This window comes from Vipera berus (genome assembly GCF_964194415.1).
Source record: "Vipera berus genome assembly, chromosome: 1".
NCBI lineage: Eukaryota > Metazoa > Chordata > Lepidosauria > Squamata > Viperidae > Vipera > Vipera berus.
Genome location: NC_138202.1, coordinates 154,981,589 through 155,008,557, shown reverse-complemented (window position 1 = coordinate 155,008,557; position 26,969 = coordinate 154,981,589). Strand labels below are relative to the sequence as shown.

Below are 26,969 nucleotides of genomic sequence, written 5' to 3'. Positions count from 1 at the left end.
ATCGAACCAAATCTTAAATCAAAATACGTTGCATTCCAGATGTTTAATTACAACTTCCAGGAGGCCTAGTCTGTGTGGCCAGTTGTGAAAGATTTTGGGAGGTAGTTCAGCAGTGTTTAGAACGTCACACACTATATACTTTTGTGGTAAACAAACAATTTCAGTGCTTTAGCTGGTTATACCACTAAGGGGAATAAGCTAAATGCAAGCAGGAGTGAATAAACCTTTTTTCAAGTCCTACCAAATGCCTGGAGAAGTCTCTGCAATTTTCTTGGCAAGGTCTTTCAGAAGTGGTTTACCAGTACCTCCTTCCTAGGGCCAAGAGAGAGTGACTGGCCCATAATCATCCAACTGGCTTTGTGCCTAAGATTGGACTCGAACCCTCAGTCTCCCAGTTTCTAGCCTGGTGCCTTAACCACTACATCCAATGGGCTAAATCAGGGGTAGGCAACCTTGTCTCTTTTATGACTCGTGGACTTCAACTCCCAGAATTCCTGAGCCAGCATAGCTGACTCAGGAATTCTTTGAGTTGAAGTCCACGAGTCATAAAAGAGCCAAGGTTGCCTACCCCTGGGCTAAGTAAATGGAAGCCCTTATATCTTGCTGGTATATTCTCTTATTTTTCAAAACATTCAACCAGTTCCTTTTTCCCCCAAACTCACCATTTTTGCCATGGATGAAAGGGGCTCCAGCTTCCACAGTCACATGAATTTTTAAGAATTTTGTCTCCTGTTGGAGAATCACCTTACTGCGATTAATACCTCTGCAGTGATAATTAAGTAAGAAATGTTGAAAGACTGGTAAACATAGTATATGCAGAATCATCATAGGTTACTACAATTGACACAGCCTGTTCAACGCAGCTCCTGATTGCAAGTCGCCCGTTCATTAGTAATGTCTCCTAGACAGAGAGTGCTGATTGAGTAAAAGCAAGCCTGCTTATACTCTTTTCCAAAACATGGAGCAAGAATTTAACACAAGAAATGACTTTCACCTTTTGCAGTGGTGTCTGCAAATGCACATAATTTGCATAAAATAATACTTTTTCTTATCTGTCATGTTGTAGGAATTCCTGATTAATTTCAGCCGTGTGTAGATCAGCTTCACACTTTCCAGCTAATCGTGTACTGGGAGACACATGGTTTCTTCTGTAGTTTTCAGTTTAAGAGCTTACAAAGTTCTCTTAGCTGACATTTGCAGGAGCCAAATAGTAACAAGATTAACTAAGGGTCAGTATCTGCCCCATCTTCTTTCCTTGGTTTCCGAGTATAAATTTAATAGTAAGTTTTTAAAATCTATACAGTTTTCTCTGTGTTACTCATATGTGAATAATTCCACAGGTTTAACCTATCTTTGGAAAACAGAGTAATTGGTGACTGGGTTATGGTATCAGATACGCGATAAAAATTAGTTTGCAGGAGCTAAAGGTAAAAATAATACAGTCTTTTTAATTAATCTGGGGCACAATTGGTCAGGTCTAAACACATGCTTTTTTAGTAAGGTAAAATGGTTTGATTTCCTTGTTTTGAAGTAGTTGCCTCATTCTGCAGACTTTGAATTGTATGCGCCACGACTGAAACCCTACTGAAATTGTTTGTTTTGGCATGTATCACTTCAGGTTATATTAATGTGAAGGAGTCTGAGGTTTTTTTTTTCTGTTGTTTTTTTTTGCAAACATTAGGGAGCCAGTCGAGACAAGGATTTGTTATTGTGTTTAAAATTAATTTCCATACAATGAATGGCTTTATATACCTGTCTAAAGTTTTACAAGTGATCACTGAGTGTTTCAGTAATGATCAAACTAGAAACTGTTTTTCTGTTCTCCTGTCCTAGAGCCTATGATAATTGCCTGACCCAAGATTTTGGTGACAGCTGAGCCTGTGTAAAGGCTTGGACTTACTGGTTTTCCTTGAAAACGTTCCGCTTCTCGTCCAAGAAGGAAACTGAAGAAACTTCTTGGATGAGAAGTAAAACATTTTCAAGGGGGAAAAAACAAGAAGTCCAGATGCCTTTTGAAAAGCATCTTTGGGATAACCATGACCTGGATGATGGAGAATCTCCATAGACTTTTAGCCATGCACTTTGGGATAAACATGCTTCAGAACTGAAGAAGTTTTGTGGATGAGAAGCGAAACGTTTTCAAGGGGGGGGAAAAAACCAATTTGCCTTTTGAAAAGCACCTTTGGGGCTTCTCGTAGGTAGTTCTGGAACTTTTAATGTTATAGCATAGAGCCTTGGTGTAGCAGTGGGCTAACGCCTCCTTAAGTAACACCAGCTGCCTGCAATTAGTGCAGGTTCGAGTCCCACCAGGCTCAAGGTTGACTCAGCCTTCCATCCTTCCGAGGTAGGTAAAATGAGGACCCAGATTGTTGGGGGCAATTAAGCTGACTTTGTAATAATGCCGCTTGGGGGGGGGCGAAAGCCCTAATAAGCAGGCATATACATAGGATAAAGGCTATTGCTAAGTACATTGATTTGTGCTTAGATTGTAAGCCACCCTGAGTCTTCGGAGAAGGGCGGGATATAAATGGGATTAAAATTAAAAAAAAATAGCAGCATCATGGAATGAAGCTGGATTCCTACGTCATTGTTAGGCTGTGTAAAGCACACCAAAGGCAACACAGATGCCCTTGAAAGGTTGTTCTGTCCCTGTGTACGCAAGGCTATAGCGGATACATGCAGTATACTGAATTACTTTATTCCAGCCAACCTATCATTATGCAAACAACTGATAATTCTTGAACATTCTCAGCGTCAGTTCGTACCATTTGATAAAAGATACGCTTCCACTCTAAGCTAGGCATTTCCAGCTACTGGGAACTTAAAGCACGGAGGGACTTTCTACTTTGCATAGCAATCAGACCAGTCCGTTCTAATTTGAGCAGAGAGGCACAAACTGGAATGTTCCTCAGAAAACTTTGGAGGCAGCCCCAGAACCCTCCAATCGTAAGCTTTACAGTGACAGTAAGAGGACTGGAGTGCAATAACATCAATTAATAATTAAATCTATGTGAATTGGGTGAAATTTCATTTTTATCTCGCCTCTCCCCATCATTATGTTTGTACATGTCTGCCTGCAGCACATCACTCAGAGTTCAGATGTGGCCTTCTGCCCAGAATTAGCTGTTAGATCACACCCAATGCACTCATTTGGGGGAAGCTCCACAAATGGATTGTGAAGAAACATGCTTCAGCTCAGGCTGCAAATGCCTTTAAATTGGTTCATATTGAGAGTACCTAACCTGTTGGATTACTAGCTAACTTGGAAACTATATTTTGGATGCATGTGGTATTCATTACAACTTTGGGTGCTTCCTTTGTCTTGTTCTGCCATTTCTCATGTACAGGAGCATGGGAGAGAGAATAAAACAAAGTGGCAGTCATACGTCTTTTCCCCGTTCAAGTTTATAAGCAGCGTATTGTAATACAGATATACTTACTCCCTTTACCATCCAGTATCCTTTCCATAGGGTGATGTGCAAGAAAACCTTTAATCCTAGCTCTAAATAAGACAGAAACATGCATCATTTTTTGTAGTGAAGGTGGCAAAAATATACTGTGTATATTATGGCGTTCCCCAGCTGTACTGTGTATTTCCTGGGTAGATGTTTAATCAATGATTCATTGTTTGTTTTTTTGCATAGATATGCCCACACTGCGTGTATACCAGTTCTGTGTAGTAACAGTGAATTCATTGTTTCGGGGTGGATCAACATTGAAAAATTGCTGTGTTCTTTGGGTATCATTCTAGCACTTGTGGGTTTCTTCACCTGTGGTGTTGTGTAGGGATGTGCAGAGCTCCAGATTCATTTCGTAGGAAGTGCTCTGGAATGTGCTAGAGTGTGAATGCAGTAGCTGTTGCCTCCTCATTAAAGCAGGTGTGTCTCCTTTCAAGATTGTGTGGCTGGCTTGGAAGACTCCCTGCAGCACAGCCCTAGTATTAATATTATAATGCTGCATCTATTAATGCTCCCATTAGATGTATATTCTGCCCTTCATCCAGGAGCTCAGAGTTATGTGCTCATAACAACAACCCTGTGAGGTAGAATGGAGTGAAAAAGATTAATTGACCCAAAGTTTCCCAGTGAACTTCTATGCCTGAGAATAACCATAACTCTGAATCTCCTAATCTAACTCCATGACTACTACATCACTTGTCAGATAGACAGATAGATAGAGCAACTGGGCACTAGTTTATCCTACTTAGGTTAGCCACGTATTCAGAGTAAGAGCAATTTGCTGTGATGGAAGTTTTAAGCTCAAAAGTGTTCTCCTTCTTTAATAGTTATTATGCTTCACAAGTTATTATCACTTCTCAGCCTTTGGGCTAAGATCACATGGGTGTGTGTGGCATCATTTTATATGTTACTTGTTGGTAAAGCTCAGGAAAGTAACTCAAGCTTAGTTTGATTGTATTGTATTAACAAACATATCTTTAATAGTTTTTTTTACTATACATAATTGCTTTGTGCTACTTTTCAGTAGCACAGACTTTCTTTACAATATGGGAGGGTGGGGGTGAAATGCAATTTCTATAAAAATGTTGTAGCTGGCAAAATCAGTTTCCAATCAGGACACTAAAAGAATGTGTAAAATAGGGACTTTTCAATTATGTGAAATGATATTTACTACTTTGTATAAGCTTCCTTTTAAAAAAAACAAAACCTCTTTGATGTACCGGAAATCCTTTCTACTCTTACTCTGTGTTCTGCTGTGAGTTATAATCCTTATTGTATTTATTAATAATCTGTTTGCCATATAATACTCACCTTTTAATTTCTGAAAGAGGGAAGAATGAGCTTTTCCTAGACAATCCAACAGTATTTTAAGGACCCGCTTCAAAACTTCATCCCAAGAAATCAGGACTCTTGGAGCAATTCCATTCCAAAAGGAACTTTTGTTAGGAGAAGTTGACAGCAGGTAAAGAAGGCAGGATCTGAGGGTTTCGCGTTCAGATCAATAGATTAAAGGAGCATCAAACAAACCTCACCCCAACAGTTCATCCGGTCAGTTTGAACTAGCCAATCCCTAGGTGTTAAATCCGCCATGGGAACGAAGCTGATAACGGAGTTGTTCCCATGCCTGTGAAGACATTGTTGGGACTTCGCACCTTTCCCTTCCGCAGTGAGAGATAAGCCAGATGGCCGGAGGCACATTCCTTTCTCACTTCAGGTTGACAACAAGGGGGAACAGTTCAAAGAGCAAGCAGAGCAAGCAGATAGAAAAGGCAGAGAGAATACATACATTCCCCAGAGCCTCCCCGCTCCCCCCAGGAGAAGGACAGAATCGATAGGAAGAAACCAGAAAAGAACAGAACTAAGCCCCCACTAAAGGAATGGGTTCTGACAAGTATTCCTGGTATTCTTGGCAAGTCAACAGTGCAGGCCCTCATCCCATGATGCTCTTGTTTACAGGAGGAATGTGGCATGTCCTCAGGACAGTGTACATGAATGTAAGTACCACAGAGTTGAAGAGGGTGACCACTTGGACACAGGACTGGTTCTACTGTGAAGCAGCAGATGCTGGGAGGGAATAACTAGAGAGCATGTAGCTCAGTTAGCGTACACCTTTCAGATGAAGTGGAAGATGCTTTGTCAGATAAAAATGTCCTTAATCTAGTTCTGGTTTGGAGAACAATCTCAATGCCCAGGGTGAATTTTCGAGAGGAAAAAAAAACATTTTTAGGAAAAGAGGTGTTAAGGAAAAGTTCACCAGTTGTCTGCAGTCTTAGCTTGGGAACCTACATGTGTTGTGAATATTAAGGAATTGTGCATTAAACAAGATAGTAGAAGTTCAGCTCTTAGGCTCCTATAAGCATAAACCTGACTGAAATCAGTAAGCTTTACTTCTCATAAATGTGCCCCAAGATTGTGCTTTTAGTTTTTCATTTTTATTAATTTTCCAGAGGTAGATTTATATTATTATTATTATTATTATTATTATTATTATTATTATTATTATTATTATTATTATTATTATTATTATTATTATTATTATTATTATTATTATTATTATTATTATTTGGGGGGGACTTTTCCAATTGACGTTTTCTCCTCTAAGCCTAAAGTTGGTAGACCTTTTGAATCCAACCAGTGGCAATTCTTCAGAATAAGACATATTTATATTGCACTGATTTCTCACAAAGAATGAATGAATGCTTATTCATTTGCTGTTTCTTAGAAGAGGCCTCTGTATCTCTCATAGGATAGAAATTGGTAACTGCTTGATTTTATATTTTGAAAAGTGGAGGACTGAACATTAATTGCTTATTCCCTCTCCTCAGAAAGCTTTAAGAGACTCCCTGATGATACTGATAAACAATCCCTCTTCCAAACAGTACCTGATTATGTATAATTTGAGAAATTGATTGAGCAGTGTCCTATTTAATCAAGAATACAAACGACTCTCACATTTATAAAACTGCCGAACTCAAGTCTCTGTGACCATTTTAATGGCAAAGTCATCTCCAGTTTTTTACTGATAATTAACCGTTCTGCAACTGTCAGTTCTGTTGCAACTTTTACCTCACATTTTAATTGTATATCCAATTTTACCTTTCTGAGAAACAGCTGTAACTATTTTGGGCATCAATAAAAAAGAAAAATGGTTGTGTCCAGTTGATTCTAACTTAATAGTTCATCGTGACTGTTGTCACCGATAGGCTGGAGATGATTGAAATCTTATCCCTGGGTATTAATATATGGAGGAATGTATTCTTTCATAAGATGTTGTAGCCTCCCCTGCCCTTGTAACTGTTGAGAAGAAATACAGGTGAATCCTTGAAATGGGTTTCTTTATTGGTAATAAATGACGTGATGCAGATGAGACTTGCAACAATATGCTGCAGGATTCAGTTACGAGCCAAACTTTCCCTTTCCTATAATATTCCAATTCATGGTTTCCCCCTCTCCTTTTCCAAGTCACTCCAGGCTTATTTTGCTGTTTTCCCCTTCAGATCTGCCTCTGTATCTTCTTTGGTTTGTGGATGATGCCATTATGACTATATAAGGATTGGCATTTGCTAAACGGTTTTATTACGATTGCAAAAGTGATGCTTTTCAAAAAGTGTTTTTAAAAAGTGCTTGTGTTAAATTATCAAGATAGAGCAGCTAGAGCTTCCTTCAGCAATGAGATAACACAAGAAAGACTCTTACATCAACAGCTGATTGACATGCTTTCCTGAAATGCCGTAACAACCCTGGCTCAAAGCATAAATATCTGTAGCAGATTTGGCTACAACCTACAGCTCAAAGGATGGTTTTTGGCCTTTTAAAGTAAGAAAATGTCATTTGGACTTGGAGCTGACTGAAAAGATTTTCGGTTTCCAAGACTGCTGCTGTGCAAAGGTCAGTTTATCAGATCTACAGAAGACTCAGAGACAGTTGTTTCAAGAGAAAGTCTTCAAGTTCCAGAGGGATACAAAAAATGTTTTCCAGGATTTTGGTAAACCCTGTGGTTTAAATCCAGTAGTAAATAGTTACGGGACTGATTTCTATATTGATGAAATTAACCCGCTCTTCCTTTCAGATGTATTTAACTCCTTAAAGGGAATACATGATACAAATCTTTAGGATTAAATAAAAATATTTTAGTGTAATGTTTGCAACTTAAAGATCAGTGATTATTTTGTTGCTATGTAAGGCCGCCGCATAATTTATGAAACATTTATCTTTGTGCTTGCAAGATCAGGAAGTATCACCCATAAAGTACAGATTACTACGAATATAAGTGGTTTATTTCCAATGGTTTTGCACTCGCTTGCACTTAGTGAAAAAAAAACACCTTGTTTTCATCAGATCCTCCCTCATTCTCTCTCCTGCACCCAAAATTTCGGGTTTTATCTTTAAATTTTTTTTTAAAGAGTTTTACAATTCTAAAAGATAACCCAAACTGAAATCAGAAGAAAAATAAAAGAATAGAAAAGAAGAAATACAAAATGCAAAAAGAAACAGAAAAGAAGAAAGAAAAAAAAGAATAAAGAAGCAATTCCTGATCTTCCTTGCAAACGAATACAGGCAAATTAATAGTTCCCTTACCCATTATGTGGTCATATGCATACCTCACTTCTTCCCATACACCACTGGTCAATTCACAAATCCAAAAATTATTGTCGTTTTGGTCCATATGTTGTAAAAACTGATAAAGGGTTCCCAGAATTTTATAAAGATGTTCCATATTTTAGCCCTGGTCAAGCAAGCCAACATTATATTCTATTGTTTTTTTCTAGCAATCTTAACCTTTAGTTCATCAAGTTGGTGTTTTAAGATTGAATGTCCGTGCAGACAGTTTTCTCCCACCTCTAAGATTTTTTCAAGGTTTTAGAAATCCTCTTTTGAAAATCCAATTGTAAGTCCTTTTTAACTCTTGATTTGTCATTTGTGTTTCCACCCTGTTGCCTCTTTTTCTAATCCTCAATTTCTTGTATTTTTTCCAATATTTCATGAGTTAGGATTTGTACCCCCTCTTCATCCTGTCTCTCCATAAATTCTTCTGTATTTTTGTGTCACATCTTTCATGACTTTGCAATGTCCTTCAAATAATGCATTTACTGGTACAGAGGTAAAATTGCTGATTATAAGCTTCTCTCCCATTCCTTTGAAATGTCTCAAGTATCTTATTGTGTGCTTTACTTGTCATTTTACTTGATCTTACTTACAATTTAATTTTTCTTCTTCCTGCCTAGAACTTTAGTCCCTCTAGTGGCCCATTTCTATATTCATGAAGTCTCAGGTTTCACTGCTACTTTGTTTTTTCTTTCAGACAATAATCTGTTTCCTGGTAGACAAAACAATTTGTATTCTCACATAAATATTGTTTCGTTTACTCAACTTTTCAGAAATCTTAACAAAAGTCTTAATATTCCAAATTGGTCTGGTCCCTTAATCTGTTTTAAACTTTTTTAAAATAAAATTCTTATGCAGCTTTTTGCCTTTTGATTTTTATTCAATTTTTTAAAAAATTACTATTTAACTTTTCTTCTATTATGGGATGAAATTTTACTCACTAAGTAGTTTTTCAGACCTGTTGTTTGGAAAGTCTCATTTAACTGTAAAATAATTGCAAATCGAAAAGTGGTTGGAAATTGCGATGCTTGAACCCAGTGTCCTTAAAGGCTCTACCATGGTTGAGAGCTTGATGGCTTTCCTCGTCTCCCGGTGCTCAGACCAATAGGACCAACCAGTGGTGGGATTCAAATATGTGAACAACCGGTTCTCTGTGTGGATGCTGCTTCCGGAAGTCCGTTCTGGGCCTGGGCAACAAAAAAATAGCTACCGGTTCTGCCGAAGTGCGAACCAGATGAATCCCACCACTGGGACCAACTGCTATCCCACTCTCCTTGCAAGGAGCAGCTGTCCAGAGCATAATTTGATGATCTCTCGTCCTCTCCTTATAAAAATCTACTGCCTTGCCGTGCACAAATGGAAACTTTTAACTAGCGATAAAATTATCCTTGGTATTCCTAACATTATTGACCAAGCCTCATATCATCTTTGCCGAAATTCAAGTTTAATGCTTGCTGCCACATTTCTGTGTTATCATAAGTCTAAGATGAAAAAGTATCCTACAGCTTTGCTGTTGCTTCAACAAGTTAAAAACAAAAAGTATAAGCAAAAATATTTCTTGTAGAACAGATCTCTAGGTTATTTTTTAAGAGGTAATATGTAATTATGTACAAAATTGTCTGTGTATGGTTTTGATCTATAAAGTCTTAGATGGCTTGGTTTTTGGGTGCATTAGCAGTTAGTCCTTAGGTCAACCTGCTTCAAATAAAACCTATACATGTGATCTGGACATCCCTCATGGAAGTGAAGATCCCACCTGAGTATGACTCCAGATGGGATCCAGTCTCTTGACATTCAGGAACAGGTGAAAACAGCTGTTTTGTAACATTTTTACTACATAGATTGTTGCTAGAAGGGAGATGAACAATATTTCTTTCATATGGTGGATTTTTTTATTAGGTTTATTATGTATTGGCTTATTTTAATATGGGGGTCTTGACAGAGTGTGATGGTATGAAAATGTAAGTAGATGAATGATATTACTATAAATTATGTAATGAAGGTTGTTCTGGAGAATGTACATATTCTATTCTAATATACTTTTTAAACTTTGTCTAATTATTTTTTTAGTAGATTTAATATTATTGGCAGCAAGAATCTCTAATGTAAGTAAGAAACTTTTTTTCTTTCAAAAATTTGCTTTTTAAATTTTTTTTATAAATCATGGACAAATTTCAAAATTTGCAAGACATTGGGAAACTCTATGTCTTGAGATTCTTGCTTTTCTTCTAATTCTCTTAGAAATGAAGTTTTTCCCAACCACTTTCCCTATTTACTTTTGAGGCCCAAGTAAGCACCGATGCAGAATGGGAACTGTGTGTGTGTGTGTGTTTTATTCTACTACAAAAGTTCCTGCTTCACTTGCAGAGATTACATTACTGGGATCAGATAATTGAGATTATTTAGGTGATTTAACTGGCAATACATTCGTATTAGTCTTGTCATTAGTAGTGAATTCTACTCAGATGTGGTAATTTTAATATGTCTGACATGTTAACAATTGCAATGAAATCTATTGAAGGTTCACCCATGACCAGGAGCAATCCATTATTGACATGGTTGTTTCAGCAAAAAATACTTTTGCAAAAGCAGTTTTCTCACAATTTCTATTAGGCCATGTCTTGTAATAAAGCTCATTAATTCCAGGAACCACTTAATTTCTCCCCCCCCCCCCCAAGAAATTAAACTGTTAAGTGCTGCTACATTCTGGACTTAAATCCCCTTGAGGCATTGCAAAGACTTTTATTGTGCGGTTTTAACTTTATGTATATATTTCCTTGTAGCACTTCCTCTACTATTGTAGGGTTCCAGGGATGTTTGTACAAGTATTTACATATTTAGCATTTTTAAAAAATGTCTAATGAAAGAATGAAGAAATTGCATTCCCCCCCAAAAAAATATATTCAGTCAAAGCCTTAAAAAAAGCCATTTTGCAAGGGGTTTTTTTGTGGAGTAGCTGATAGTTACCAATGCACTACATTTTAGAAGAGAGGGAGGGAGCATAAAATCCCTCACAGCTGACCTTTATTTAAATAGCTATTACTGCCCTTCTGTCTAAACCAGGGGTAGGCAACCTGGGCTCTTTTATGACTCATGGACTTCAACTCCCAGAATTCCTGAGTCAGCTGACTCAGGAATTCTGGGAGTTGAAGACCATGAGTCATAAAAGAGCCGAGGTTGCCTACCCCTGGTCTAAACTTACCAAAAATCCTACCCAAGCTTACTTGAAAAGGGTTTCTACAATACTTAGGCTGGTGGATCTCCAGACTTTTATACAAAATGTAGGAAAACCTCCCACTAAAGTTAGCAGTGCAGTTTATAAGAAAATATTCTTGAAACTGGAGCTTTTGTTCTATTTAGGAATTAACATGGGAAGCCTGAGTTGTTTTTAATTTTACCTTACAACTAAGAGTTATGGTGAGGGAAAGTGGGAATTGGGTGAGAACCTGAACTACGCAGCTCAGGGTAAGAGGAGAAAGCTGAAGTGAAAGAGGAAGGAAGTGACAAGAGTCCTGATAATAGCCATCTGACTAATAAGGGGCTTCTTTCCTAAAGATAGCCAAAGAAGCCTTTTAGACAAGGAAAGGAAATAAAAGTGAAGAATCCTGTGCTAACTCTGTCTTTTGCCCCTAATGAGAAGTAGATTTAGGGCAGGCATGTCAAACTGCCAGCCCGCAGGCCGGATGCATCACGCTGAAACCGCGGCCACCCCATCTCTGGCAATGGGGGAAAAGTTCCGATACGTCACGTGACGTCACGAGTTTGACATGCCTGGTTTAGGGGTAGAAAAAGCCACAGCTTGCGAAGGAGAATTGCAGTGTAGACATTGTTATACCACGTAGCTCCAGTTCTTTGTGTCACTGCTATTGCGCAGTCCTTTCTCCAGGTATCCGCCTACTGCAGAAAGGAGTTCCTCAAAGTCTCCGCTCAGCTGACTGTTAATAAAACCTGACTATAGTTCGAGAGAGCCTCCTGAAAAGAAGGCTGAACACGATCACAGCAACTGGTTGGGCTTCACCTGAAAATTCTCCACTTAATGCTTTAGGCTGGGCCTGCTCCCTATTCTTATATGAACCAAAGCTGGAGAAATAGCTCTGAAATGCAGGGCCTTCTCCATAATATTCTGACAAGAGAAATCCACCGGGCCCTTGGTTCCTTTGTTTCACTAGATAAATGTTTCCTTTTTAATTGAGCTTTTTCTGATGGTAAGTTCTTAATTTGATTGACTTTGCTGTCTATTGTTTTTCCTTTGGCTCCCGGTCCAATATCTCCATTTTTGAGATCCCCGAAGGAGAACATGAAAGGGTGTCTGCAAGCAGGGTGTCAGAAAAAGCAATCCTTTATGGCTGGGTGGCAAGTAAAGATATACAGTCAAATCCTGACACATATATAAAAAAGGGTGGTAGGGTTTCAATAGCATGACTGTGGCCACCATCTTGATTTTTTTTTGTCACCCTCCCCATGGACACCCTTGCTTGAGTGTCTTACATAAAGTGTTTAAACGATCACAAGAGCAGTAAAGGCCACAAAATTATTAGTCATACATAACCACACATTGAGAAGGATAGCAACTCAAGGGATTATAACCATCGGGGTAGACAGAGTTAGCCCAACACATACTTCTAGATGTTTGTTGCTTAATACACCAATGAAGTCTTCTTAAAATAAGGTGATTGCTTTTACTGCCATGTGCTAGCCGCCATTTAGCGAGTTTTCACAAAAACGAATTTCTTCAGAAAGGGTACTTACATTAGAAATTCAAAATTGTGAACAAAAAGAGCCCTTTGTAGCCATGTGACTTGGATTTGGTTACTGCTGTAGCGGCGGCCATTTTTGACTCTCTTGCCTGGGCTGGTAGGGTTACGAATACAATTTCCTAAAACCGGAAGGGTTGTTCTTTTTTTCCCCCTGGTCACACGGCTAAACAAGAGCAGAGCCCACACCGGTTTGTTTTTGCTTTTTTGTGTGTGCTGCGTGGAGAATCTGCTGCTGCCTGGGCTTATTTTTATTTATTTATTTTAATTCCATTTATATCCCGCCCTTCTCTGAAGACTCAGGACGGCTTACAAGCTTAGCAGTAGCCTTCATTCTATGTATATGCCTGCTTATTAGGGCTTTCACCACCACCCCCAAGCGGCATTATTACAAAGTCAGCTTAATTGCCCCCAACAATCTGGGTCCTCATTTTACCTACCTCGGAAGGATGGAAGGCTGAGTCAACCTTGAGCCTGGTGGGATGCGAACCTGCACTAACTGCAGGCAGCTGGTGTTACTTAAGGAGGCATTAGCCCACTGCTCCACCAAGGCTCTATAAGGCTTGAGGACTGCTTCTAATTTTTTTTTTAATTATTACATTTTCCTCGAAACTACTTGTAGAAATGATAGCCAGGATCTACACAAAGCATTCTACAACGTGTTCCTTGCTTTTATTTTGGAGATTAGTGTATATTTCTGTAGTTTGTAGGTTTTAAATTTAAATTGCCTCCAGAGGTTGTGGGTACCCCATCACTGGAAGCTTTTAAGAAGAGACTGGATAGGTGTCGGGCCTATTGCTGACTTCGTTTTTCCTTTGGACTGCTGTTTGCTTTGCAATAAACCTTTCCTGTGGACTCGGCACTCGGCACTCGTTCCGGCTGCGTTATTTCCTGCTCTTCTGGACAGGGCTGAGAATAGGCATTTATCAGAAATACTCTGTTGTGAGAACAGTGGGTTAGACTAGATGACCTCAAGGTCCATTCCATCTCTATTACTGTTGCAAACTGAGAGTTCTGCAAATCCCTCCCACAGCTCCCTCTGGGTGCTTGGCTGGAAAGTCTTAAGCTAATTAGTGGCAAGTGTTGTTTTTTTTAAAGCACTTGCTCTGGGCAGCTGAAGATGCTTGAGCTAACTAGCAACAGTTGTGGTTTTTTTTTTTTTAAAAAAAAAAGCAACTGCAATGGCTGCAAGCCCTGCTTGGAGGCAGTTTAGTTCCTGAGTGGGCTGCAGTGGAAACAGCTGATGATGGATGGTTGTAAAAGCCTGGTGGCAGCCATCAGTTAACAAATTGGAGGAAATGGTAAGTCAGATCTTCATTCCTTTAACAAATTCAGTTAATGAATTTGATTTTAAAAATTTGTAAAATTGAGTCTGATTCATTTGACAAATTTTTTTGACTTACCAACCTAATAGCCAGGCTCCATTAGGTTCGTACCTGTATACAGCACCTGTGTTGCATGTCCCACATTGGCTGCCTATAGGCTTCTAGGTACAATCCAAAATGCTGCTGTTTTTATGTACTAATATTTAATCTGGATCATAACATTCATTCATGCCTCTATTGGAATTTAAATATACTTTTACATTTATTGTGAATGCTTTGTTAGCCTGTTTTTTTCCATAGCTTATTTAGCAGGTTATAAATGCGAATAGACTAAATTCTTTTGAACATGAGAGCCTCCCTTATTGGTTCCATTTATGTTGCCATTCATTACTTAAAATTTCATTTGATGAGATTGATGGAACATCGGACCCATATTTTAGAGGCCAAATATCTTAATTAGGTTGCTCATAGAGTGTTGACTGTTGAAGGAATGTCGGAAATGCAAATTCTATTCTTAATTCTAGTAGAAAAGAGTAGTTACACGTTGGCATGAACAGACTTGGAAATTTCTGTTGAGTTTTTGCTGACATACATCAAGGGGAGTATTGTAGAGCTGGAAATTCCACAGAAAAGAGCATTTTTGCAGAAAAGTTGGGAGATTGCAGTAACTATCCTGTGAGGAAAGATTACAACATTTGAGGATTTTAGCTTCAAGCAAGAAGACTGAGAGAGGTGAGGCAGACATGCTGGATGCATGTAAAACATGTATGATGGAGTTGGATGCTAGAATCCAGGATCAACCAATAACATTCATTGATTGGAGAGGGAGGACAGAAAAATGGTATTTTCACTAGAGCATAGTTATATCTTAGTGTGGAATTAGCTTGTCTAAAATATAGCAATGGCTGTTTATTTGAACATTTTAAACCAATTCATGGAAGATAATGCTGTCAATGGCTATTAGTCACCACAGTTATTTATTGTTTCTCCTAGTGGCATTAATGTTCCTGATTACCCATTACTCTCACTTTGTGGTGTTGTATGAGTGCCTCACATGTAAGCTTATGGGTGTCATATTTGCCACTGTGGGAATAAAATGATGCAGTAGAGGGGCTTTGGAGCAGACCCAGTAGTGCTCTTTTTCTGTTCTTTCTTACAGAGTGGCAACAATTTTCGGCTTCTCTCTTGTTAAGAAGTATCGTGTAAGACAGGGGTGTCAAACTCAATTTCATTGAGGGCCACATCAGCCTTGCGGTTGCCCTCAGGGGGCCAGGTGGGTGTGGCCTGGGTGGGCGTGGCCTACTGGCTGGGCGTGCCTAAAGTGCATATGGCCTACTGGGTGGGCGTGGCCAGCTCTACGTCGTTCGCATCAAGGGTGCCTATGGGGGCCTGGGCAGGAGTGGGACAGATCTGAGGGTCTCTGGCAGAAGGAGGGTCTCTGGGCCAGGGCCAAGGCAGTGGGGGCCCTTCCCTCACTGTTTCCAGGATGGCTTCGTGGGCCGCATGAAACCACTTCACGGGCCAGATCTGGCCCCCGGGCCTTGTGTTTGACATGTCTGGTGTAAGAGACAGGGGAAAAACATTCTGGTATGGGAATTGTCAAGGGAAGAGCAGGAAGGAGATGTAGCCAGCTTATATATAAACTTATCAGCCATGAGGCACCAGAAGGTGCATTGTGAGCGAGGGCTTGGTTGGTGATTGTAGAAGAGTGAAGGGGCTTTTCTGCAGAACACCGGCCTAGAGAAAAATATAAAGCAGGATTCCCCCTTTCCAACTCCTATTAAGCCTGTGGAATTCTAGTTTTCTCTATCAACAAGGCTTATACTAAAATTGCTGTGTATTTCAGGTCTCAAAATAGTGGGAAATCATGCTACGCATTGATTTTGGCAATGATAGGCAGAGAGAATTCCAGGAGTTGCAAAAAAAAAAAGAAAAGGATTTGTGGAACCCCAAAAAGTTGCACAGCAATGTTTGAATAAACATATTCAATTGAAATTTAAATGTAGATGGCAAAATGTTAATAAAACAAGAATGCTTTATTAAGTAAACTACGGCAGCAAATTATTTACACCCTTAAATGTTTTCATCGCATAATTTAAAATGTATGATTGAGAGAATTAGAAATTTCAGCATTTAGTTAAACATAATCCCAGATATGGGGGTGGGGAACCCATGCTTGCACTGCGTAATCAAGTAAAAGTCTTTTTAGGATGTACATTTGTGATATTTGGGTGCCATCTTAATTTGGCCACATTGTCTTGTTTGTTTGATAATACATGGTAAAGTTTACTGATTATGTACTTGCTTTTCTTTCTCTGTTTATATAGTTTCTTTTAATTTTAAGTATCCAACTAGTGTCTCATTTCCCAGTATTGGGAAATCCAATATTTCCCATTGAATTTACTTTGTCTAATTTTTTTTCTTTTTCAATTTTTTGTTTTATTATAGGCGGAAAGCCAAGTCAAAAGCTCCCCTTCCTCCACCTGAAACTAAAATTACTGATTGCTCATCTTTTGATGATCTAGAACTAGCTAACTGCACTATGGACCAAAAAGAAAATGCAATTGACAGAGACATTCAGCTGTCCGTGCTTCTTCCTGGAGAGGTGATCAAGACTACTAATGTTAACGGCAGGTATGTTGAACAAAAAATTGAAGCTGTTTTGTGGATGAAAACTGGATTTTCAGAAGGGTGTATGTATACACACACACTTACAATTTATTTAAATGATTTACATAGCTGCCCATCTCACACACAGATTCTAAGACTTTCAGTACTAGTGCCAAGGTGGAAATCTTTCACATTAAACTTCATTCCTGACAAGCCCATGTTTTTTTTGTCAGTGATATGGAAGACATTTGTGATTGTCACCTTTACAGATTTTAAAATTTTCCAGGTTAGTTGACAACTGGAGGATTTCCTAATACTCTTCCATCCAGATACTAACCAGCTACGCTATTTAGCTTTTTCGATATGAATTATATTTGACCAAAAAGTGCCATCTTCTGTATTCAGGATGGTTAGAATAGTTTAATCAGAGTTGCATTACATCAAACACCTTCAGCAGAAATGAGCAAAAAGATTAAAAACGAACTTCATTTTCAGTTGGGCAAAACATCTATAGAGTTAACTTTGGGCAGTGACGAAGATGTGGAAATTTCTGAGGAAGGATGTTGAACTTGTTCCATTTTTGTCTCTTTTCAAAATGTATATTTTGTGATATACGACAACTTCGAACATCATTTGAGAAATGGGACCAATGTTGGCTTCAGCCAGGCTTTCCATAGAAATCATCTTATTGGCATTTAATTTTCCAACCTTGTAAGATTATTATTATTATCATTCAGGGTTCAGGCCTTGGGGCCATTGTAGGTTTCTTGGGGTTTCGCATCATAAGATTGCCTTTGCCTCATAAACCCCAATTGAGCAGCTCTATTTTTTATATAATTTCAAGATCTAGAGAAACTCTCTTAGGTGCATAGAGAATCTTTATTACTGATGAAAGCTCCTTCAATGTTTTTGAGACCAGCTCCTTTGATCCTCCCAACAAATACTGTTTTAGCCCCCATAATACAGGCTACTTCTGGGCTGCCTTTGGATATGGCAGCGCAGAACTTAATTTTACACAAGTCTGCTACAGTTACATCATCTTTGGGTCTCTTTCCCCCTTCAGAATACTTTTAATCTTTTCATTGATATTTCTTACCAATCTTTGATTATTGTAATCCACTCAGATTTCATACTGGTAGTTGTGGATCTTGAGATTGCATTAATGGACTGATTCATTTCTTAAGCTCTAGATAACTCATTTTTTTTGCCTTCATCTGATTGACTTGTAAGTAGATCAGCTTCCCTTTTAAGGATATCTGCCTTTATGTGAACAATTACTGTACAGGTTCAATACTTTGAAACAGATATAAAATCTTCTTCCTATTTTTTGAGATGATCCCCTCTTAACATTAATACAAAGTTATACTTAGTAGTGATGGCCACTTGTCAAAGTTCAAGTTTGTACTGGGAAACTGATTGTTTCTAATGATAAGGAGGATCAGAAACAAGTATGGCTTTGGCCAGTGCTTTTTTTGTAAAAGAAAAAGGTGCCGGAACTCACACACGTCATACAACCCACTTTGCCTACCCTAAAAGATTCCATCCAAAAAAGGTGCCGGAACTCCGTTCTGAACGTTCTATGAGAAAAAAAGCCCTGGCTTTGGCTAATACATACATCTAATACACCAGAGGCCTCCAACCTTTTGGGCACCAGGGACCGGTTACATGGAGAGAGGCTTTTCCTCCGACTGGAGGGGGCCTGGTTTTGTGTGCTGCCTGCATCCCACTGATGGGGCTTTCCTTGTTTGTGCGGCCCGGTTGCTGGCATGCTGCGGCCTGGTACTGGTCCACGGACTGGGGGTTGGGGACCCCTGTAATACAAGATGCATAGCATACAAACCATTTTTGAGTGCTGGAGTCTACCATGCTGTCTCTCTGAGGAGTAGGTCATGTTTTTCAAAATACTGGTTGCTGTTAATATATTGGCATTGAAAAATCATGCTTATAGTCTATCAGTGAACCTTGAAACCATATTGGGGAGAGAATACTGTACTGTAATATTAGAGAGCAACACTACTCTATGTCATCAACTAACCAGCATTCCTCCTCTTCTAAGCATTGTTGCAGGAACTACAGATACCATCTTATGTTCCATCTTATGTTCAATTAAAACATGACAACAGCTATTGTTTGTGTAGTATTATTTTAAGCAGACTGTGTTTTTCTATTGTTGTGACTTAGATGACGTTTAAAGCGCATTTTATGGCTAATTCATGCAAAACTCCACGTAATCCCAAAGGGTTCACATACTTTTTCTTGCAACTGTACAGTTCTAAGCAATGCTTTCAGCCTTACTGCTCACCGTAAACTGTTAGACAGAAACCTGTATGATCTTTTCATTCTTTCAAGAATTGTTCTTTTTCCCCCATAGAGATGTTGAGGTCAAGTCTAAGTTCTTATTTTTAACTAGTCTTATCACCCCCTTCCTGTTCACAGCCACGTGTTTAGAGGCACACTGGCTCACTTTAGAGAATCTGACAAAACCAGATTGCTGGATATTTGCTGAGAGAAATTATTATTATTTATTGAACTTATATACCGCCCTTCTCCCGTAGGACCCAGGGCGGTTCACAAGGCAATTAAAACAACATTACAATACAAAAAGTTAATAACAATTAAAATAGATTAAATTATCCTTGATTAAAAATCTAAAACCCCTATAACTCTGATTAAAAAACCCAATTACAATAAGTTAAAAATTAAAAATTCTCAGTCCTGGCCGGAAAGCTCAAAGAGCCAGGTCTTCAGTTCCCGGCTGAACGAACGAAAATCAGGGGCAGTCTTGAGCTCTACGGGTAACTGGTTCCAAAGGGCAGGCGCGCCCACAGAGAAGGCCCTCCCCCTGGGTGTTGCCCGCCGGCAATCCTTTGCCGGCAGCACCCTGAGAAGGCCCTCCCTGTGGGAGCGCACAGGACGAAGGGAACTTGATGCCGGCAGCAGGTGTTCCCTCAGATATCCCGGACCCAAGCCATTTAGGGCTTTATAGGTCATCACCAGCACCTTGAATGCCATTGACTTTGATGCTCTCCCTTCTAAATTTGGCTTTTGAAAGAAAATTTACAGATATTATTGTACATACCAATACTTCTTTCCAACCTTTGGTTCTTGCACAGACTGAAACAAGTTCAGCTTCTGTCCACACAAGGTATCTCCTTACACTGGAGAGATAACGGATTCAGTTCCTTGCCATATGTCTTTAACCAAGGATTGAGTAGACATTTGACACATTTTTTTCCGTGCTGTTGCTGTAGATGCCACTTTGATGTGTTGAAATGTGAGCCCTTCCATATTAGTTCCTCGGGTTCGTTGATCCTTGTCTGGACTCTGTCAGAAGTCATCTTTCATTCCTATTAAATAGTTTCTATAGTTTTCTAGGGAAATGCTTCAATTTGCGTATATTCTTTGCTTTTCTATAGATCCCTGTTTATTTTTTAAAAAGGCTTACTAATTATGAATGTTTATTTTGTGAGTAAAATATTCAGGAATACCAGTTCTATTTGCAATTAGTTGATGCAAAGCCAAATTAATCAGATTTTTTAAAAAAGTAAGGCCCTTATCATTGTGGGTGAAAGCTTTTCTTAGGAGGTAAGAAATGGATTTCATCATTTTTTATTTTTTATTTATTTTAATCCCATTTATATCCCGCCCTTCTCTGAAGACTCAGGGCGGCTTACAATTTAAGCACAAACCAATCATCATCTCTGCTATTCATTATCAGGACTGAGCCAAGCACTACTTTAAAGTTACAGATTATGGTAAAAAACCTCTGTACTGAATATCAGTATTGTTGTTGTTGTTGTTAGCTGCGAAGTCGTGTCCGACCCATCGCGACCCTATGGACAACATTCCTCCAGGCCTTCCTGTCCTCTACCATCTTCTGGAGTCCATTTAAGCTCACGCCTACTGCTTCAGTGACTCCATCCAGCCACCTCATTCTCTGTCGTCCCCTTCTTCTATTGCCCTCGATCTTTCCCAGCATTAGGCTCTTCTCCAGTGAGTCCTTCCTTCTCATTAGGTGGCCAAAGTACTTGAGTTTTAGCTTCAGGATCTGGCCTTCTAAAGAGCAGTCAGGATTGATCTCCTCTAGGACTGACCGGTTTGATCGCCTTGCGGTCCAAGGGACTCGCAGGAGTCTTCTCCAGCACCACAGTTCAAAGGCCTCAATTCTTTGGCGCTCAGCCTTTCTTATGGTCCAACTTTCACTGCCATACGTTGCAACTGAGAAGACCATAGCCTTGACTATACGCACTTTTGTTGACAGGGTGATGTCTCTGCTTTTTAGTGTGCTGTCTAGATTTGCCATGGCTTTCCTCCCCAGGAGCAAGCGTCTTTTAATTTCTTGGCTACAGTCCCCATCTGCAGTGATCTTGGAGCCCAGGAAAATAAAATCTGTCACTACCTCCATTTCTTCCCCATCTATTTGCCAGGAATTGAGAGGGCCAGATGCCATGATCTTGGTTTTCTTAATGTTAAGTTTCAACCCAAGTTTTGCACTCTCCTTCTTCACCTGCAACAAGAGGCTCTTTAGTTCTTCTTCACTTTCTGCCATTAGAGTGGTATCATCTGCGTATCTTAGGTTGTTGATATTTCTTCCAGCAATCTTAATTCCAACTTTTGATTCATCTAGCCCTGCCTTTCTCATGATGTGCTCTGCATATAAGTTAAATAGGCAGGGCGACAGTATACAGCCTTGCCGGACTCCTTTCCCAATTTTGAACCAATCAGTGGTTCCGTGTCCAGTTCTCACTGTTGCTTCTTGACCCGCATATAGGTTTCTCAAGAGACAAATAAGATGGTCTGGTACTCCCATCTCTTTAAGAACTTGCCACAGTTTGTTATGATCCACACAATCAAAGGCTTTAGCATAGTCAATGAAGCAGAAGTAGATGTTTTTCTGGAACTCCCTAGCTTTCTCCATGATCCAGCGTATGTTGGCAATTTGATCTCTAGTTCCTCTGCCTCTTCGAAATCCTGCCTGCACTTCTGGTAGTTCTCGATCCACATACTGCTGAAGTCTAGCTTGTAGGATTTTAAGCATGACTTTACTAGCATGAGAAATGAGTGCAATGGTGCGATAGTTTGAACATTCTTTGGCACTGCCTTTCTTTGGAATTGGAATGTAAACTGATCTTTTCCAATCCTGTGGCCATTGTTGAGTTTTCCAAATTTGCTGGCAAATTGAGTGTAGCACTTTTACTGCATTGTCTTTTAAGATTTTGAATAGCTCAGCTGGAATACTGTCACTTCCACTAGCTTTGTTGTTGCTCAGCTTTTCTAAGGCCCACTTCACTTCACATTCTAGGATGTCTGGCTCGAGGTCAGTGACCACCTCATTGTGATTATCAGGGACGTTAAGCTCATTCTTGTATAGTTCTTCTGTGTAATTTTGCCACCTCTTCTTAATCTCTTCTGCCTCTGTTAGGTCCCTGCCATTTTGGTCCTTTATCATGCCCATTTTTGCATTAAACGTTCCCTTCATTTCTCCAATTTTCTTGAAAAGATCTCTGGTCCTCCCTATTCTATTATTTTCTTCTATTTCTTTGCACTGTTCATTTAAGAAGGCATTCTTATCTCTTCTAGCTATTCTCTGGAATTCTGCATTCAATTGGGTGTATCTTTCTTTTTCTCCCTTGCCTTTCGCTTCCCTCCTTTCCTCAGCTATTTGCAAAGCTTCCTCAGACAGCCATTTTGCTTTCTTGCATTTCTTTTTCTTTGGGATGGTTTTGGTTGCTACCTGTTGTACAATGTCGCGAACCTCTGTCCATAGTTCTTCAGGCACTCTGTCTATCAGATCTAATTCCTTAAATCTATTTGTCACCTCTACTGTATATTCAACAGGGATATGATTTAATTCATACCTGAGTGGCCTAGTGCTTTTCCCTACTTTCTTCAGTTTAAGCCTAAACTTTGCAAGGAGAAGCTCATGGTCTGAGCCACAGTCAGCTCCTGGTCTTGTTTTTACTGACTGTATAGAGCTTCTCCATCTTTGGCTGCAGAGCATATAGTCAATCTGATTTCTGTGTTGACCATCTGGTGATGTCCATGTGTAGAGCCGTCTCTTGGGTTGTTGGAAAAGAGTGTTTGCTATGACCATTGTATTCTCTTGACAGAATTCTATCAGCCTGTGCCCTGCTTCATTTTGCACTCCAAGGCCAAACTTGCCTGTTATTCCAGTTATCTTTTGGCTTCCTACTTTAGCATTCCAATCCCCCATGATGATAAGAACATCATTTTTTGGTGTTAGTTCTATAAGGTGCTGTAGTGCTTCATAGAACTGGTCAATTTCATCCTCTTCAGCACTGGTGGTTGGGGCATAGACCTGGACTACTGTGATATTGAATGGTTTGCCTTGGATTCGAACTGAGATCATTCTGTCATTTTGAGGATTGTATCCCAGTATTGCTTTTCCTACTCTTTTATTGACTATGAAGGCTACTCCATTTCTTCTGAAGGATTCTTGCCCACAGTAGTATACCTGATGGTCATCTGAATTAAATTCACCCATTCCTGTCCATTTTAGTTCGCTGATACCTAAGATGTCAATGTTCAGTCTTGTCATCTCTTGTTTGACCACGTCCAGTTTTCCTTGATTCATGGATCTTACATTCCAGGTTCCTATGGAGAAAAAATCTTTACAGCATCGGACTTTCCTTTCACCACCAGACATATCCACAGCTGAGCGTCCTTTCGGCTTTGGCCCAGTCGCTTCATTCTTTCTGGCGCTACTAGTACTAGCCCTCTGCTCTTCCCCAGTAGCATATTGGACACCTTCCGACCTGAGGGGCTCATCTTCCAGCGTCATATCGTTTTGCCTTTTGGTACTGTCCATAGGGTTTTCATGGCAAAGATACTGGAGTGGTTTGCCATTTCCTTCTCCAGTGGATCACGTTTTGTCAGAACTCTCTGCTATGACCTGTCCGTCTTGGGTGGCCCTGCACGGCATAGCTCATAGCTTCATTGAATTACGCAAGCCCCTTCGCCACGACAAGGCAGTAATCCATGAAGGGGATCAGTATTATATATGGAAAATTAAACTCAGAAAGGTTTTCCTATTTCAAAAAATAGTTACTGACATTTCTACAAAGGTTTTTTTTCTTGCCCAGATGTTCAGATACCTCTGTACAATTGCATTTTGGGATATCAATATAGGCAGCTGGCTTTTGTCTGCAAGTACCCAGCTGTTGGAAATAAATCATCACTTTTATCAAAACAAACACCTGAACAGATTAAAAGCAAAAGAGTGACTAATCTCTTAAGAGGCGCTGATAGAAGAACTTAAAGCACAGGTGACATCAACCCCAGTCTGAAACAATGCTAGTTACCTTTCTGACAAACAAGAAGTGTAGTAATTTGTAAGTATTGTTAATGTGGGTGGGGATTGCACTGCAGGAATTCCTTTATGAATGATACAATCAATTTCTTTCAAATGCTTTAAAGGTTTAGGAATGTAAGAAGCTTCATGCCTGAAAAAATAATCCTTTCTAGTCAAGGCAGCATGCTATTATGCAGTGGCTTCCAATGCAAATGGCAGTGCTGCTAGAGTGATAGCACTTAGCAATAGCACTTAGACTTACATACCACTTCACAGTGCTTTACTGCCCCTCTCTAAGCAGTTTACAGGGTCAGCATATTGCCCTCAACAATCTGGGTGTCAACTCTACAATGAGCATGACTGCAGCCACTTTTATTTCTCATTCTAGATTGCCACATAGAACGGAGGGAGGAGGGTTGCCCAGGTGCTTTGTTAGTCAAAATAATCTTCTGTCCCATGGGAACCAAGGTCATATGCTGCTGCCAAGACCATAAAAAGCCCACCAATTAAGTATTGGGGAACGTAGTTGCTTGCATGATTTTGTGGGTGGGACATTGAACTTTGTAATTTGTAACTTGGCAATTGTTACTGCTGTATTCAGACGTGGTTTCACTTTTGACCGTGCTGATTCTTTGTAACTAATAAACATGTTCTTTGAGGAATTTTCAACCTTCTGGAGTTCTGCTTTATTCATCCCTGTCTGTCGGAACCATGACACTGGGTCCTCGTTTTATCAATCTCGGAAGGGTGGAAGGCTTTGTCAACTTTGACTCAGGTCAGGATCGAATTCCTGGCAGTGAGCAGTGAGTCAGCCTGCAACACAGCATTCTAACCACTGCTCCACCACAATGATGCATGTACTGATGTCTTCACATTAATGCTGTCACGGTGTAATGAAATCAAATCAATTTTACTATGGTCACAGACCAGCAAATAAAAGGATTAAAACAATATAGTAAAAAATAAAAATAAAAGAGTAATATATAGTGATTGGTGGTGGATTAACAGTGGGCAGTTAAATTTTGCCTAATTTTTACAGACAGCAGAGTTTGGCCACATTGAGAGAAACTACTTCATACTAATCTGATAGTTGCACGTAAAGCAGATCAGGATTTCCTGGATATTTTGTGGGTAAGGTGTTATAAATTGAGTCTGTGAGTCCTTATAGAAGATGCAGTACAGCAGGATGTGAGCTACAGTTTCAATGGCTCCTTGTCCACAGGAGCACAATCTCGGCTCACATGGTATTTTTTTTGTATTGGCCCTCCAAAACTGCTGTGGGAAGTTCATTTCAATGCACTAAGGTTAATACCCTTTGGATTTTTGGAATGGTTATTTGATATAAATATCTCGCTGCTTTAAAGGGGGAAGTTTGCTTAAATAAACATTCTTGGGAAGAGCAGCCCAATCTTGTCGGATTTCCAGATTTTCAATACATTGTGTAAGTGCACTAAGTGCACACTCATACCCTATCCTTAGAAGCACTTCCTGAGACTTCTGGTTTTGCGGTGGGATGCGCCAGTTTTCGCCCTGCTGAGGGCCCTAAAAAGGGCCTAAAGCTGCCCCGAAGAGGCGATGAAGAGGAGGGGTGCCTTGTTGATCACAGAGAGACAGCAGTCTTTCTGTTCGATCCAAGGAAAGCCCTCCAAACTGGCAGGAGAAAGATTGACTACATTCTAGTGGCCAGCCATTAGCTGCTGACAACCGAAGAAGAAAAAGCACCAATTAACCCATCGTAAACAGCATGTTTGGGACTGGGTGACAATACTGATCCTCTCTTTACTATTTTACAACTGAATTTACTGGGAAAGACTCCCAAGAAGCTAAAAACCTCCTAAAGCGGTGTTTTAATTTTATGAGGGACAGAAACAACACTGAAGTGGAAGTAACATAAACCTACAGTTATGATAAATTTGAAAACTGAGATAACTGTTAAGATTTTCTTTTTGGAAAAACAAACATTGAGGCGAAATATAAGAAATCAATCCTTTGTCTTAAGAGTGGAAAATAGACTTTAAATGACACCTATTGGTGGATTTGTGTATGGCACTATAATTTGCTTCCTGGCTGCTTGGTGACTCCTACTTGGGAGAATAGCTGGCAATAAAGGAAAATATTTTGGCATACTTATCACCCTGACCTTCTTGGATTATAATACCTACTGAGCTTGGACTTTTAACCTCAGGAGTTAGTAGGAGAGAGAAAAATTTGACCTTCGACTATGCCTGGATGGGAGAGACTTTTGAGCTGTTTTCAGGGAGGTTGAACATTTTGAATATTGTGGATTACAACTTTGCCTGTCAATTTTTGGATACTTGAGACAAAGGATCACTATAAAATATTCCTTTCAGGACTGGACCTATACTCTGAAATCTATTGGATTATAAAGGCTACATATAAAGACCAGAAAACTGGAGGAAGATTTGATCTACTCTTACTGAGACTGGTGATACTAGAAGATCTCCAGGAATGATGCCTCAAGGGAAAAAAAACACTTTTTAGAAGGAAATATACTCTATGCTACAACTAATTCACCAAACAATTGTTGCATACAAAGAGGACATAAAAAGAAATCATAATGAGACTAAAAACAATTTAGATAATATAAATGAGCAAATCTCCAAATTAAATCTACAACTAGAAAGTTCCCATATAATGACCACAAAGTATGAACAAATAAACCAGAAATAAGAAGACGAAACTGAGGAAATGGATTTAGAGACGGAAGAGATAAAAGAAGGGAAATATAAACGACCATACACAAAATACTGCAAGACTTAGCCATAACAATGAAAATGCAAAAGATCCTTTACCCCTTAGGTCTACAAAATACAACTGATGGCAAGGAAGAAGATTTTAAAAAATGGAATATAGAGTTGTTAGGGGAAATGTCACAACTTCGGAG

At 39.5% G+C, this 26,969-nt stretch overlaps 1 protein-coding gene across 7 annotated transcripts in view; it reads left to right on the top strand.

The window, feature by feature from the left end:
- The window catches only part of COBLL1 (cordon-bleu WH2 repeat protein like 1), a 127,293-nt gene that overhangs the window by 63,295 nt on the left and 37,029 nt on the right, over positions 1–26,969 (top strand). For 6 of the 7 annotated variants that reach the window (XM_081321725.1, XM_081321722.1, XM_081321719.1 and 3 more), the window contains exon 2: positions 16,591–16,776. In XM_081321725.1, coding sequence (XP_081177851.1) covers positions 16,685–16,776 — 92 coding nt within the window. In that variant the 5' untranslated portion in view covers positions 16,591–16,684. Of the gene's footprint in view, positions 1–5,300; positions 5,453–16,590; positions 16,777–26,969 lie in introns of those variants that run through there. The other variant, XM_081321721.1, reaches the window with a different exon arrangement.